At 38.0% G+C, this 12594-nt stretch overlaps 1 protein-coding gene across 3 annotated transcripts; it reads left to right on the top strand.

Annotated features, from left to right (window-relative positions):
- The first annotated feature begins 1075 nt into the window (after nucleotides 1-1075).
- LOC107790367 (uncharacterized) lies at nucleotides 1076-12350 on the top strand. Of its 3 annotated transcripts, none has more exons than XM_016612290.2 (2): nucleotides 1076-3654; nucleotides 11530-12350. In XM_016612290.2, the coding sequence occupies exon 1, from the start codon at nucleotides 1225-1227 to the stop codon at nucleotides 3559-3561; it is 2337 nt and encodes a 778-aa protein (XP_016467776.2). In that variant the 5' UTR covers nucleotides 1076-1224; the 3' UTR covers nucleotides 3562-3654; nucleotides 11530-12350. The 3 variants fall into 3 exon arrangements, with proteins under 3 accessions (XP_016467776.2, XP_016467777.2, XP_016467775.2); XM_016612291.2 differs by having other exon boundaries at nucleotides 1076-3679; nucleotides 11658-12350; XM_016612289.2 differs by having other exon boundaries at nucleotides 1076-3679.
- Nucleotides 12351-12594: the final 244 nt, after the last annotated feature.

Raw genomic sequence — 12594 nt, 5'->3', positions numbered from 1 at the left:
ACCCATTACCCGTGACCCGACCCGTAAATTGAAAACCCCTTTCTAAAAAACACCCGAATTTTACTTCACTTATCAACTAGGGATAACTCTTCTTCTCAATCTCAGCAAAGATCTTTGGATGAAGCGGTAGATTTGAGTCACAAGAATCAACAATGGAAATGGTAGATTTGAGTCACAAGATGAAAATGAAGCAGTGAAAGGGAGTCATGGGCTTGGCGGCGGTGGTATTGGTAGGCTTTGTGGGTGGCCTTCAAATCTGATTGTTCGAGTTTCTCGTGCATCAGGAGGGAAAGATAGGCACAATAAAGTGTGGACTTCAAAAGGACTCCGAGATCGGAGAGTTAGCCTGTCTGTTAACACAGCTATACAGTTCTACGATTTGCAAGATCGACTTGGTTATGATCAACCAAGCAAAACTGTTGAATGATTGTTAAAAGCATCAGCTCCTTCAATCTCTGAGCTTCCTTCTCTCAATGCTTTTCCAGACACACAACATATCAGTGAGGATAAAAGGTCTAGTGCTGGAACTGATGAAATAGACGGTGATCCAAATTACCAACAACAACAACAACATGTGTCTTTGTCGAAAAAGAAAGCTGCACTAGTGATTATCGTATAGTGAAGGAGACGAACATGTGACTGATGAACTCGAAGATCTTTGTTGAGATTGAGAAGAAAAGCTATCCCTAGTTGATAAGTGAAGTAAAAATTCAGGTGTTTTTAAGAAAGAGGTTTCCAATTTACGGGTCGGGTCACGAGTAATGGGTAGGTTAATTAGATCCGGTTGGGTGTGAATTAAAATATTTGGGTGTAAATTAAAATTCCACATGTTAAATTATGAGTGAATAACTTATCCACCATGGCAGCCGTTTAGAATTAAGGGGGTATCCGAGCCAAGAATGTAACGACAAGGTGGGTAATGTGCCAAACTTTTAACGAAGGTTATTTGTAGACCTTATTTCAAAGTGTATTTGGACCTTTTTCGAAAAGAGAAAAGAAAAGGACAAAAGGTTCAACAAATTTTAGTTTTCTTTTAGATTTCACAAAAAATAAGAAAAGTAAATATAAATAGTGCCCGGCATGGAAATTGCTTGCTCTGCAAATGCGATGGAAGCCTAAAGAAAAACAAGAAGACAACTTCAGTCAGCTGCTTACTGAAACCTCCGTATAAACCCCATCTTCCCCATTTGTTTCTCTCTGTAAAACCCCAAAAATCAAACACCAATGAGTTCCCCAACTCCAGGATATCCTCCATTGAATCCTTCTCAACTAATCCAAACAATCACCACTCTTCTCTCTTCCTCCAAATCCCTCCCCAAATCCACTCTCAAATCCTACCTCCCTCACCTCACCTTTCCCATTATCCACTCCATTCTCTCCTCCCCTACCCTCTCTTCTCACCCCACCACCCTCTTCTCCTTCTTCCAATGGTCTCAATCCCACATACCCTCTCTCTCCACCCACCCCCTCCCTTTCCCTGCCCTCCCCCCTCTCTTATCCTCCCTCTTATCCCATCGCAAGTTCAAGATTGCCAAATCCCTTCTCCTTAACTTTATCCCTTCTGATCACCCCCAACACCTTCTCCACCGCCACCTCCTTCACCCCATTTCCTCTTTCCCTCAACCCTCAAGGGATTTGTTGGATACTGCTATTGGTTCTTATTGCCAGTGTGAACAACCCCATCTTGCTCTTCAGATTTTCAAGAAAATGAAACGCCTTCGAATGTGCCCGAATTTGCTGACTTTTAATACTTTGATTAATGCATTGGTAAAGTACCCTTCTACTCACTCTGTTGATTTGTGTAATGAGCTGTTCAATGATGTGCTTAAGCTTGGTTTGGCTCCGAATACGAATACTTTCAATATTTTGATTAGAGGGTATTGTTTAGTTTACAAGTTTAAGGATGCTAATGGCTTGTTGAATAGAATGAGTGAGTTTGGTTGCGTGCCAGATAATGTGAGTTATAATACTTTATTGGATGGATTGTGCAAGAAAGGTAGGTTGAATGATGTTAGGGATTTGTTATTGGATATGAAGGGTAAAGGTCTCGTGCCAAACAAGAATACGTATAATATTTTGGTACATGGTTATTGTAAAATGGGGTGGTTGAAGGACGCTGCTCAGGTCGTCGAGCTGATGACTCAGAACAATACATTGCCTGATCTTTGGACATATAATATGTTGATTGATGGTCTGTGTAATGAAGGAAGGATCGATGATGCCTTTAAGCTTCGGGATGAGATGGTAGGGTTGAAATTGTTGCCTGATGTGAAAACTTATAACACCTTGATTAATGGGTGTCTTGATAATAAGAGAAGTTCAGAGGCCTTTGATCTGCTTGAAGAAATGAATAAGAAAGGGATCAAATGTGATGAATTTACTTATAATACATTAATTAAATGGTATTGCAAGGAAGGGAAGGTGGAAAAAGCTCGAGCGGTGATTCAAAGGATGGAGGAAGGTGGTTTATGTCCAGATTGCGTTTCCTACAATACTTTGATAAGTGCATACTGTAAAGCAGGAAATCTACCAGAGGTTTTGAGGATAATGAAACGAATGGGTGAAAAAGGTTTGAAAATGGATAATTTTTCTCTCAATACAATGCTTCATACTCTTTGTCAAGAAAGGAAGCTTGATGAGGCCTACGAGTTGCTCTCTGGTGCTCATACCAGGGGTTATCTTGTCGATGCAGTAAGTTATGGCACTCTTATTGCTGGGTACTTTAGGTGTGGAAATATGGAAAGAGCTCTTAAGCTTTGGGATGAGATGAAAGAGAGAGAGGTAATTCCCACTATTATCACATACAACATCATAATTGGAGGGCTCTGTAAATCAGGTAAAACTCAGCTGGCAATCGCTAAACTGAACGAACTTTTAGAGAAGGGCATAGTGCCTAATGAAATAACATACAATACTATTATTCATGGATACTGCTGGGAGGGGAACATTGAGAAAGCATTTCAATTTCACAACAAAATGGTTGAGAATTCTTTTAAGCCTGATGTATATACGTGCAACATTCTTCTTCGGGGACTTTGTAGGGAAGGCATGCTTGAAAAAGCCATTAAGCTATTTAATACGTGGATTGATAAAGGGAAGACCATTGATGTAGTAACTTATAACACCTTGATTACGGCTCTTTGTAAAGATCAAAGACTTGAGGATGCTCTAGGCCTTGTTGCTGAAATGGAAGAGAAAAATGTCCAACGTGATAAGTACACACATAATGCTATTATTGGTGCACTTACTGATGCTGGAAGGCTTAAGGAAGCAGAAGAATTTTTGTCAAATATGACAGAGAGAGAAAGACCATCTGAACAGCGGCCACAAATGGATAACAGGGAACATGAACTCACAGCTGAATCTTCACATGAACTAGATCCAAGTTCAACTGCTTATTCACAGCAGATTGATGAGCTTTGTGCAGAGGGAAGATATAAAGATGCGATGCTTATCTATACAGAACTTACTCAGAGAGGTATTGTTCTACAGAAGTCTACTTATTTCACTCTGATAAAAGGACTGATCAAGAGGAGAAAAAGTGTATCAAAGACAGGTTGATAATGGCACCGAAAGTGTAAATTCTTGCTGTCATACCCCTTGACTCTGGCTGAGAATGATGACTTCAGTATCCATCACATACAATCATGCCCGGTATGCAACACTGCAATGATCCTAGGTAAAAATATGTTATTTTTCCTTGAGCACAGAGCAGATGAATTTTTCTCTTACACTTCCGTTTTTTGACTAGTTCGTGAGTAACTTAGTTGATTAAAATTATTTGTAAAATGTGATCAGGAAGAAGCAGGATGATAAACTCACTTAACTAGAGTTCATGCGCATAATGTTTTATTAGGAGATGTGTTAGTGCAATTTGAACTGCAATGCTGCAAAATTGGATTGAGGCCATGTAACTCGTTAGGTTATAATGGGTTCTGGATGTGCAATTGACCTTACCTGTATTCCAGTGCGAAGAGATATTTGAAAGAAAGTTAGCATATGTACTGATAACTCTAACTAAAATGCCATTCGGTGAAATTCCACTAAATTTGGGTCTTCATACGAATGTAGTGTCCCTGGCCTAATAATATGAAGTTGACAACTGCTATGCATTGGGAAAACCCCTCGAAGATAAAGGCTAGTAGGCTTTGTAGACATCTTATGCGACATGATTCCCGGAATGCAGGATATGATGATATCTATTGTCCATTTTTTTGGTTTCTTTCTTTTGCGTTACTGTGTAACCTACAAGATCACCTTGGAAATCATAGCAGAGACATTAATTGCACGACATCTTGCTAGCTTTTCTGATCAAAGAATTCTCTGAATACAATGAATAGCCATGTGGCAAATAAAGCTTTTGGAGCATATAATCAAAGTCGAGCTCAGGATGCAAACAACTAAATTCCCATGTGTAAATGATCTCCTAAATTGAACTCTAAAATTTGACTTATCCATGGGAAGAAAAAGGAACAATAAAGTTGGGGTAGGTTGGAAAACCATTTGTGGCTCAGGCTCCTTAGCAGTTTCCTACAGGGGATGAGTATATTGTATAACTTAGATAATCTAACTTCGAAATATCTGCTTGATGTGGTATGAGAATCAAAGTAACACACTACAATGGTACAACCAACACTAGATAGAAAATAGGGAGAAGAGATAGAAGTTACTAGAGATAGAAGCTAGAAAGGATTTAATCATTGGAAGCAAAAATTAAGCTTTCAATTATATGATTGTAGTCCAAGGGAGAAGGGAAATTGAACTCATACAAGGGAATACTTACCCAAGTATTCAAGAGGGTTCTATGGAGATATAAGAGGGTCTTCAGCTCACAAAGCAGCCTAAACATCAATGTTCATCCAAAAACTAACTAATGAACTAAACCCTAATTACTATTTATAGTAGTAGATAAACCAACCTAAGTAGTTACAATAATACCCTTAAGCTAAAAGCGAGGAAATCAAGGAAATTTGCTTTGCCTAGCTAACTGGCCGCTTGGCCATTTGAATGTAGCCACCCCTTTGCTTAAAATCTCCACTTTAGTATGTTGTGGGCCTTCTATGTTTCTTTCATTGATCTTGTAAAGTCTTCAAAGCACTTTTCGTCTAGTTGAAAGGTCTTTATGTCCATGATTGGCTAACCTTTATCCCATCACGTCCAATTCCTCAAATGTTCAATGCATCTTAGCTTGTTTCAGTTAAAATTGGTGTGGAAAGTGCAGAGCTTACCAAGGGCCTTAAACAAGTAAATACATGAGGAAATTCTTGATGTTACTCGAGTAGTGATAGTGACAAAACACGGAGTCCGGATGGTTTTTCTATGTATTTCTACATGAACTGTTTATCGACCATTAAAGATAACTTGATGCAGGCTATAAACCATTTCCATAATCCGGAGCATTTTGAAAGAAGCTTAAATCCCTCCTATATTGCTCCCATTCCAAAGAAGAGCGGTACAAAGGAACCTAAGGACTATAGACCTATCAGTCTGATAGGCAATTTCTACTAGATTATACTCAAAGCTCTTGCATACAGATTAGAATTTTTGCTACGTAAGCTGATCAGCACCTCCCAGACGGCTTTCCGTAGTGATAGAAATATCACTGATGTAGCTTTGATCGCGAATGATGCTTGGACTCAAGAAGGAAAACCAAGAACCTGGAATTCTTTGCAATTTGAATATCGAGAAGGCTTTTGATCATGTCAATTAGAGGTTTTTGCTAGATTAATTGAGACAAATGGGTTTCAGTCTCAATTAGGGCGGGCAAACGGACGACTTGGTTGGATATGGGCGGGTCAAAAACAGATTAGGTAAAAACAGATAAAATATCCGACCAACCCATATTTAATACGGATAAAAAATGGGTTAACTGTTGCTGCTTACCCAAGACTCTATATATGTCTACTGCCTTATCTTGCTTCTATATAGTTCTCTTAACTCCATCAAAGTGAGGCTTTGTGGATATACACTATATCGTCTTCGTATTATAGATATTATACCTTAGCTTCCTTTTTCTTTTAAAACTTGGAATTGAGGAAAAAATTTAAATTCCTAATTTGATACCAGAGTCAACTTAGAGATTAATATTCTGGTAAACATAACAATGAGAGGATATGTCGCAAATTTTCCAATTGAATAACCTCAGGAAAGTTTTAAAATGATTTATTGAGTTATGACTTAAAAGTCCACAAACCAAGTTCTTGTTTATACTTTATTTGAACTAAATAGCCATTATGTTTCCATATCATTAGAATATCGAAGGAATCCTCTTTGTTTAACAAATGTAATAACCTACATGAACTGTGGTAATTATATGTATTAGTGAGATTACCTAATCAATTATTTGTAGGTAGGGTGGGTGGGTGGGTGGGTATGGTATGGTGGGTGGTGTTTGGGGTGAGGCTGGGATGGTTGGTGAGGATGGGGGGACGTAGCATTGGATAGTTTCAGAAAATGATTGGAGGGTGCTGGTGATGATGATCCATTCTTGACCCATGGTTATCCATTTTCTAAAGTGGTTAATATGGATATGATCCATATTTTATCCATTTGAATAAATCAATTATACGACCCGTTTTTAAGGGATAATATGGGCAGATACTTGAAAAACTTATCCATTTTGCCAGCTCTAGTCTCAATGGATAAGTTGGATCAGCTTTTTTATTTCATCTGTGAAGCTCTCGGTGCTCATAAATGGTACACCTCATGGTATCTTCTCTAGTCAAATAGGATTGAGACCATAAGACCCTCTATCTCTTTTTCTTTTTGTTCTGGTCATGGAGGGACTTAGTAAGACGTATACAGCTCGGTTCAGGCAATGGATTTCCTGCTTCGCTGCAAATTTCAGGGTTTTACTAGATTTGAACATCTCTAAGCTGATGACACCTTGACCTTGATTTTTCATGAAGCCAAAGAACAACGACTTTTGCTCTTAAGGATGATCCGAACAATTTTAAGGCAGTCTCTGGGCTTCATATAAATTATGCAAAAAGCTTCATTTTTCCTGTCAACAATTTTCCTGACTTGTGGAATTTTGTAATGCAACATTGGCTCACTTCCCAGAAAGTACCTAAGACTTCCTTTGGAGGAAAAACACAAATCAGTTGCCATTAAAAATAAGGTCCTTGAAAAGTACCTCGGACTTCCCACTTACACTATTCACTGTTTCCTGGCCCTGGCCCTGCTTCTATTTTAAAGCGCATGGAGAAATTAAGAGGGACTTTCATTGCCAAGGGAATAAACAATTCAAGTCCTTTTCTCTTGTAAAGCGGAGCAGTGTTACCACAGACAAGCAAAAAGGAGGTCTTGGCATTAAAAACCTTAAAGTGTCACAATGAAAGTCTATTCGCAAAATGGAATGGAGAAGAAAATGCACTTTGGAGAGGGTTCTAGTTGATAAACACACACCGGATTGTCGCTAGCACACCAGAGTTTCAAATGCTCCTTGTGGCATTGGAGTAATTATGTTGTAATATTCGCGAAGCAAATGTTGACTTAATGGTAAGTTGTGGTAGAAAGATTAGATTTTGGGAACTCTTGATTGGACTGAAAAACTTTCTTCATGACATCTACAACATTTCTTCTCTTCACGATACTGCGATTGTCGATTTCCCTAAGAAGAATCTTAAATGACTGAAAAATCGAATGAACGTGTTCTATTTTGAAGCTTTTCAGCTCTACTGTTTTGGACCAGCATAAGGTTGATTCTATTAAATGGAAAGGTGGTGAAAAAAAATTAGATGGAAATCTTCTCTGTTGCTACTGACTATTGACTTGTTGCAACGTTAAATTTTAGCCTTGGAGGAAGAGTTGGTACACAAAGCACCTTTACAGGTTTTTTGCTTCTCTTGGCTAGTGGCCAAGGAAGCATGTCTCACCTGGTCTAATCTCCGGAAAAGAGGAATACAGCTTTGTAACGGAGAACGATCACTTATCCGACTTGGAGCATGTTCATTGCAATATTTGGCAAGAACTGAACAATGTCCCATTCTAGATTGTTTAGCCAACTGGAACAGAGTTGGACTCAAAAAATTTGGAATACCATAACCTTTAGTCATTTGATAGATAATTTGGATTGAAAGAAACAACACAAGTTTTGAAAGCAAATGGTAAATAGCCTTAAATACAAATATATATTTTTGCTAGCTTTTTGGTGCAACATGGTCTATGCAAATGATGTAGATTCCATGTTTAATATGTCCGAGGAGTTGCACAATCTGTAATTTTTGACTGACTTAGTGCAGGTTATATCATCTATAAAATGTACCCTTACTAAAAAGGTTCAACAACCTTAAAAGTATTCAGAGAAAATTATCAATCCTCAAATTTCTACAATTAAGCTTTTATTCTTATGTTGTAGGCTCCTGAGATGAAGGTCTTATGTAAACTAGTGAATTGATTTGTGTATTTTGTTTGTACACCTTTGTTGCTTCTTCAGTGAATCATGACACCTAAGCTATGTCATTCTTAGATCTTCTTTCCAGTTTTGTTCTAGTAGTAATATAATATGCCACTGTTAATATCACAAATTACATTCGGATTATACTTGGCCTTTAAATGTCCTAATATGTTACGATAATAGTATTGTTTAAGGCTCGGTTGGGACGCACTTAAACGGTGGAACTCAGGGTTGCTAGATAGGTGCTTCATGTTGCTGAAGTGGCACTTTAGTGCAGGTATCAAACTCGCCTAAATACTGTCTTAAAAAGGACAGTACTACAAAATAAAGCCCCTGGTCCCTGATGGTCTTAATTTGTTCTTCTTCCAAAAATGCTGGGGTATTTTGAAGACGGACATCTGGAGAGCAGTGGATGCTTTCTATAAAAAAGGCTCTTTTGCCAGAAGCTTAAACTCCACTTTCATTGCTCTAATCCCTAAAAAGAAAGGAGCAGAGGAGATTAAAGATTTCAGACCCATCAGCCTGCTGGGTAGTGTATACAAAATATTTTCAAAATTAATGGCAGGAAGACTTAAGAAGGTCATAAATAGTCTGATTTCCCCTAATCAGAATGCTTTCATCAAAGGAAGACAAATTACTGATGCTGCTTTGGTTGCCAACGAGAGCCTTGATAACCCGATTTAAAGGAGGAAAAAAGGGGTGGCCTGCAAGCTTGATTTAGAAAAAGCTTATGATCATGTTAATTGGCAAAACCTGGTTAATTTGTTGAAGTTGATGGATTTTGGTGATAAATGGATTAGATTTTGTATTTCAACTGTGAAATTCTCCATATTAATCAATGGTGATGCCCAAGGGTTTTTCAGCTCCCAAAGAGGCCTCAGGCAAGGTGATCCTCTATCACCATACCTCTTTGTTCTGGTTATGGAAATTCTTAGCACAATGTTGAGGAGAGCTGAACGTTTGGGATGGTTAAAGGGGCTAAAGATTGGCAAGACAGACCAAAGCATGATGCTTACTCATATCTTATATGCAGATGACTCTCTCCTATTCTGTGAAGCTGATAGAGCTCAAATGCTCAAATTTGAGAGGGGTGCTCCTATGTTTTGAGGCTGTTACTGGACAAAAAGTTAACTTGGCTAAAAGTAGTATTTTTAGCATCAATGCTGATGAGTGTGTTGAGGATTTGGCAGATATAATGGCTTGTAGACTAGAGAAATTGCCCACTACTTACCTGGGGCTTCCACTAGGGGTGAAGCAAAATGATAAGAATATTTGACAAGGGGTTATTGATTGATGTAGCAAGAAGCTAACTCCATGGAAAAAACAATATCTGTCTTTGGGGGGAAGGCTTGTGTTGATTAACAGTGTCCTAGATGGTATCCCAACATACACCATGTCTTTGTTTAGCATGCCCGCAGCAGTTGAGAGAAAACTGGACTCTATTAGAAGACAATTCCTATGGGAAGGAAATACAAACAAAAGAAAAACTCATCAGGTCAAGTGGAGTTTGGTCACAGAAGATAAGAGGACATGGGGGATGGGAGTAAGAAACCTGAAACTGCATAATAAAGTTGCTATTCAAATGGTTATGGAGATATAGTAGGGGGAGTGATGAAGTCTGGCAAAAAATGTTGGATGTTATCTATGGGGAAAATAGAGGGTTGGAGACAAAGCTCTGCACAATTGAAGCACTATGGGGGAATTTGGAAGAAAATAAGTGAAGGATGGGACGAATTCCTGCAGCATACAAAACTGGAAGTTGGCAATGGTGCTAGAATCAAATTCTGGAGAGACATCTGGAATGGAGATGAGTGCTTTAAAAATAGGTTCCCAGACTTGTTTAGCTGTGCTTTAAATAAAGATGGTCACATTGCAGATTTTGACCCAACATCAGGCTGGCATATTACTTTCAGGAGAAATTTGAATGATTGGGAGTTGAATAGCTTCTTTCAATTGCTGCAACAACTGAGCACCTGATCAATCCAGCTGAATAAAGCAGATAATTTGATTTGGAACAACACCAGGGATAAACAGTTTTCAGTTAATAATTGTTACAAAATGTTACTACAACAGAACAGTCAGGAGGACCATAATTGGCCTAGGAAGATGATATGGAAAACCAAGGCGCCTATGAAAGCAGCTTGTTTTGGTTGGTTGGCAGCTAGGGATGCCTGTCTCGCTCAAAATAAATTGCAACGGAGAGGCTATTCCTTGTGTAGTAGATGCTACTTCTGCAAAGCTGAACAGGAAACTGTAGAATGCAGAATCTCAAGACAATGCTGGGAGCTCTTTCTTACTATTACAGGAGTAGCTATGGTCATACCACAGAATATTACTGATTTACTGGGAATATGGCAAGCTCAGAAAATGAAGAGAAACTTGAAATAGACTTGGAGGACTATTCCCATATGTATTATGCGGACTTTATGGCTGGAAAAAAACAAGGCATGCTTTGAAGGGAAGAGGGTGTAGATTGCTAAAGTTCAAAACAAATGTATCAAGAACTTATTTTTCTGTTGCTTTGGTAAAACTCTAGATACGATGGATCATTATTTGGATTTTTTGTATTTCTTGGGGGGAAACATGTAGTATGATGGGGAACCTGTTGTAGTTTCAAAGTTTGTACTGATTTCTGTACCATCTTGGTACTTTTTTTTAATAAAAGCCTTTACTTATCAAAAAAAGATATAGATGACAAAGCGAAACCGTTATTTTTAAGGAGACTTTATGTTAGTGACTAGGAATAGGAAATTGGAAATTTAACAAGTTAGTAATATAAATTAGAAACTTACATCTTGATCATAAACATAACATGATGCTTGAACTTGATTGACAAATTTTTTGCTTCATATATTTCTATTAATTGAAGTTTCTCAATTCTTTTGTCCACATAGTTCTATTTGTATTTATAGTCATTGATTCTTGAATACATACAATTCTTTTGGTTCATTACCGACTTCTTTGCCTGTTAATCGTGCTTTGCACTTTGAGCTGACAATTAGCATTTTCGGGTTTGATAACACTATACAATATGATGTGCTTTATGGCTAACATTCATCTGCATGTTTTCATCCATAAAAGGCTACTCAGAATCATATCTAAAGTATCTATTCTTTTTCTGCTACTTGTAGGCTGGTGAACCATTCACCTTTCCCCATCAGATTGGCATTTGACTGTATATTCACTCCTGTGATCCGATTATCCACAGTTCTCTTTTCTAACTTTGATCACCAATGTTGACCTTTTTCATGTTTGGAAGCTTTTAATGGATTAAGGGGTAGCAAATTGGAAGATGTTGCATGGCTAAAAGATGAAGTCTTGATGATACAATTCTGACAAACTCTTTTTAGAAGGAAAAAAAGAAGGAAAAAGAACCACCTTCCTGCTATAACTTTGAGGATGCAAATGGTGATTATCTCAATTCCACTGGATCAGAGGAATGTTTAAGTCTACCGAACTTGTGATCGAGGAAATTATAGAGAAAAGACAGCAGCAACAGTCTTGGAAAATGTTTAAATTCGATGTTACTGATCTATTACCTAAAGAGCTCTCAGCCATTCACTATTGCCAGGGGAATTCTTTCTTAAATTTACGGTGCTCGACCATATAAAGGATTGTAGACATCATTCTTGTCAAGCAGACTCCACTATCTCAGCCACATGAAATCCTGTAAGTGTGTTCTCTGGGGCTATCCCAATTGGTAAGGGATAATATTGGAGTACTTTACTGGAAGATTTTGAGTCTTTTAATAAACATGCAATACTCTTTACTTAATGTAACATTTTTAGGGGTTACTCCTGAAGCATTTTATACTCAAATTCGAGATGTTTTCTCCTTAGCATTGTAATTTTCTTTTATTATGCGTAGTCTTGACTTGAAACACAGAATAGCCTTTGCATTCAAACTATCTTCTCATCAGATCTTTTGATCTTTGGCTAATCATTTTCTCTTCAACTTCTTATCGCTCTTCAAACTACAACCTTAGCGTCTTTTCAGCGAGAAAAGCTGGTCTAAATCTTTCTGGAAGGTGGCACTCCTGTTCCAAGTTGTAGGCGATCGGAATCTTCTTTTCCAGGCGAGTTCCATAATAGCTACTGCTTGATCCTAAGTTTTAAATGATGGTAAAATTGACGTAGTTATCTTGCTAAAGATAACTTTTTAGTGGTTGTCAGAATGCATTTTGATAAAGAGTTGAA

The sequence above is a fragment of the Nicotiana tabacum genome, chromosome 11 (assembly GCF_000715075.1).
Source record: "Nicotiana tabacum cultivar K326 chromosome 11, ASM71507v2, whole genome shotgun sequence".
Lineage (NCBI taxonomy): Eukaryota > Viridiplantae > Streptophyta > Magnoliopsida > Solanales > Solanaceae > Nicotiana > Nicotiana tabacum.
Note: the sequence above shows the minus strand (reverse complement) of the source record. Positions and strands in the feature narration are given on the sequence as shown.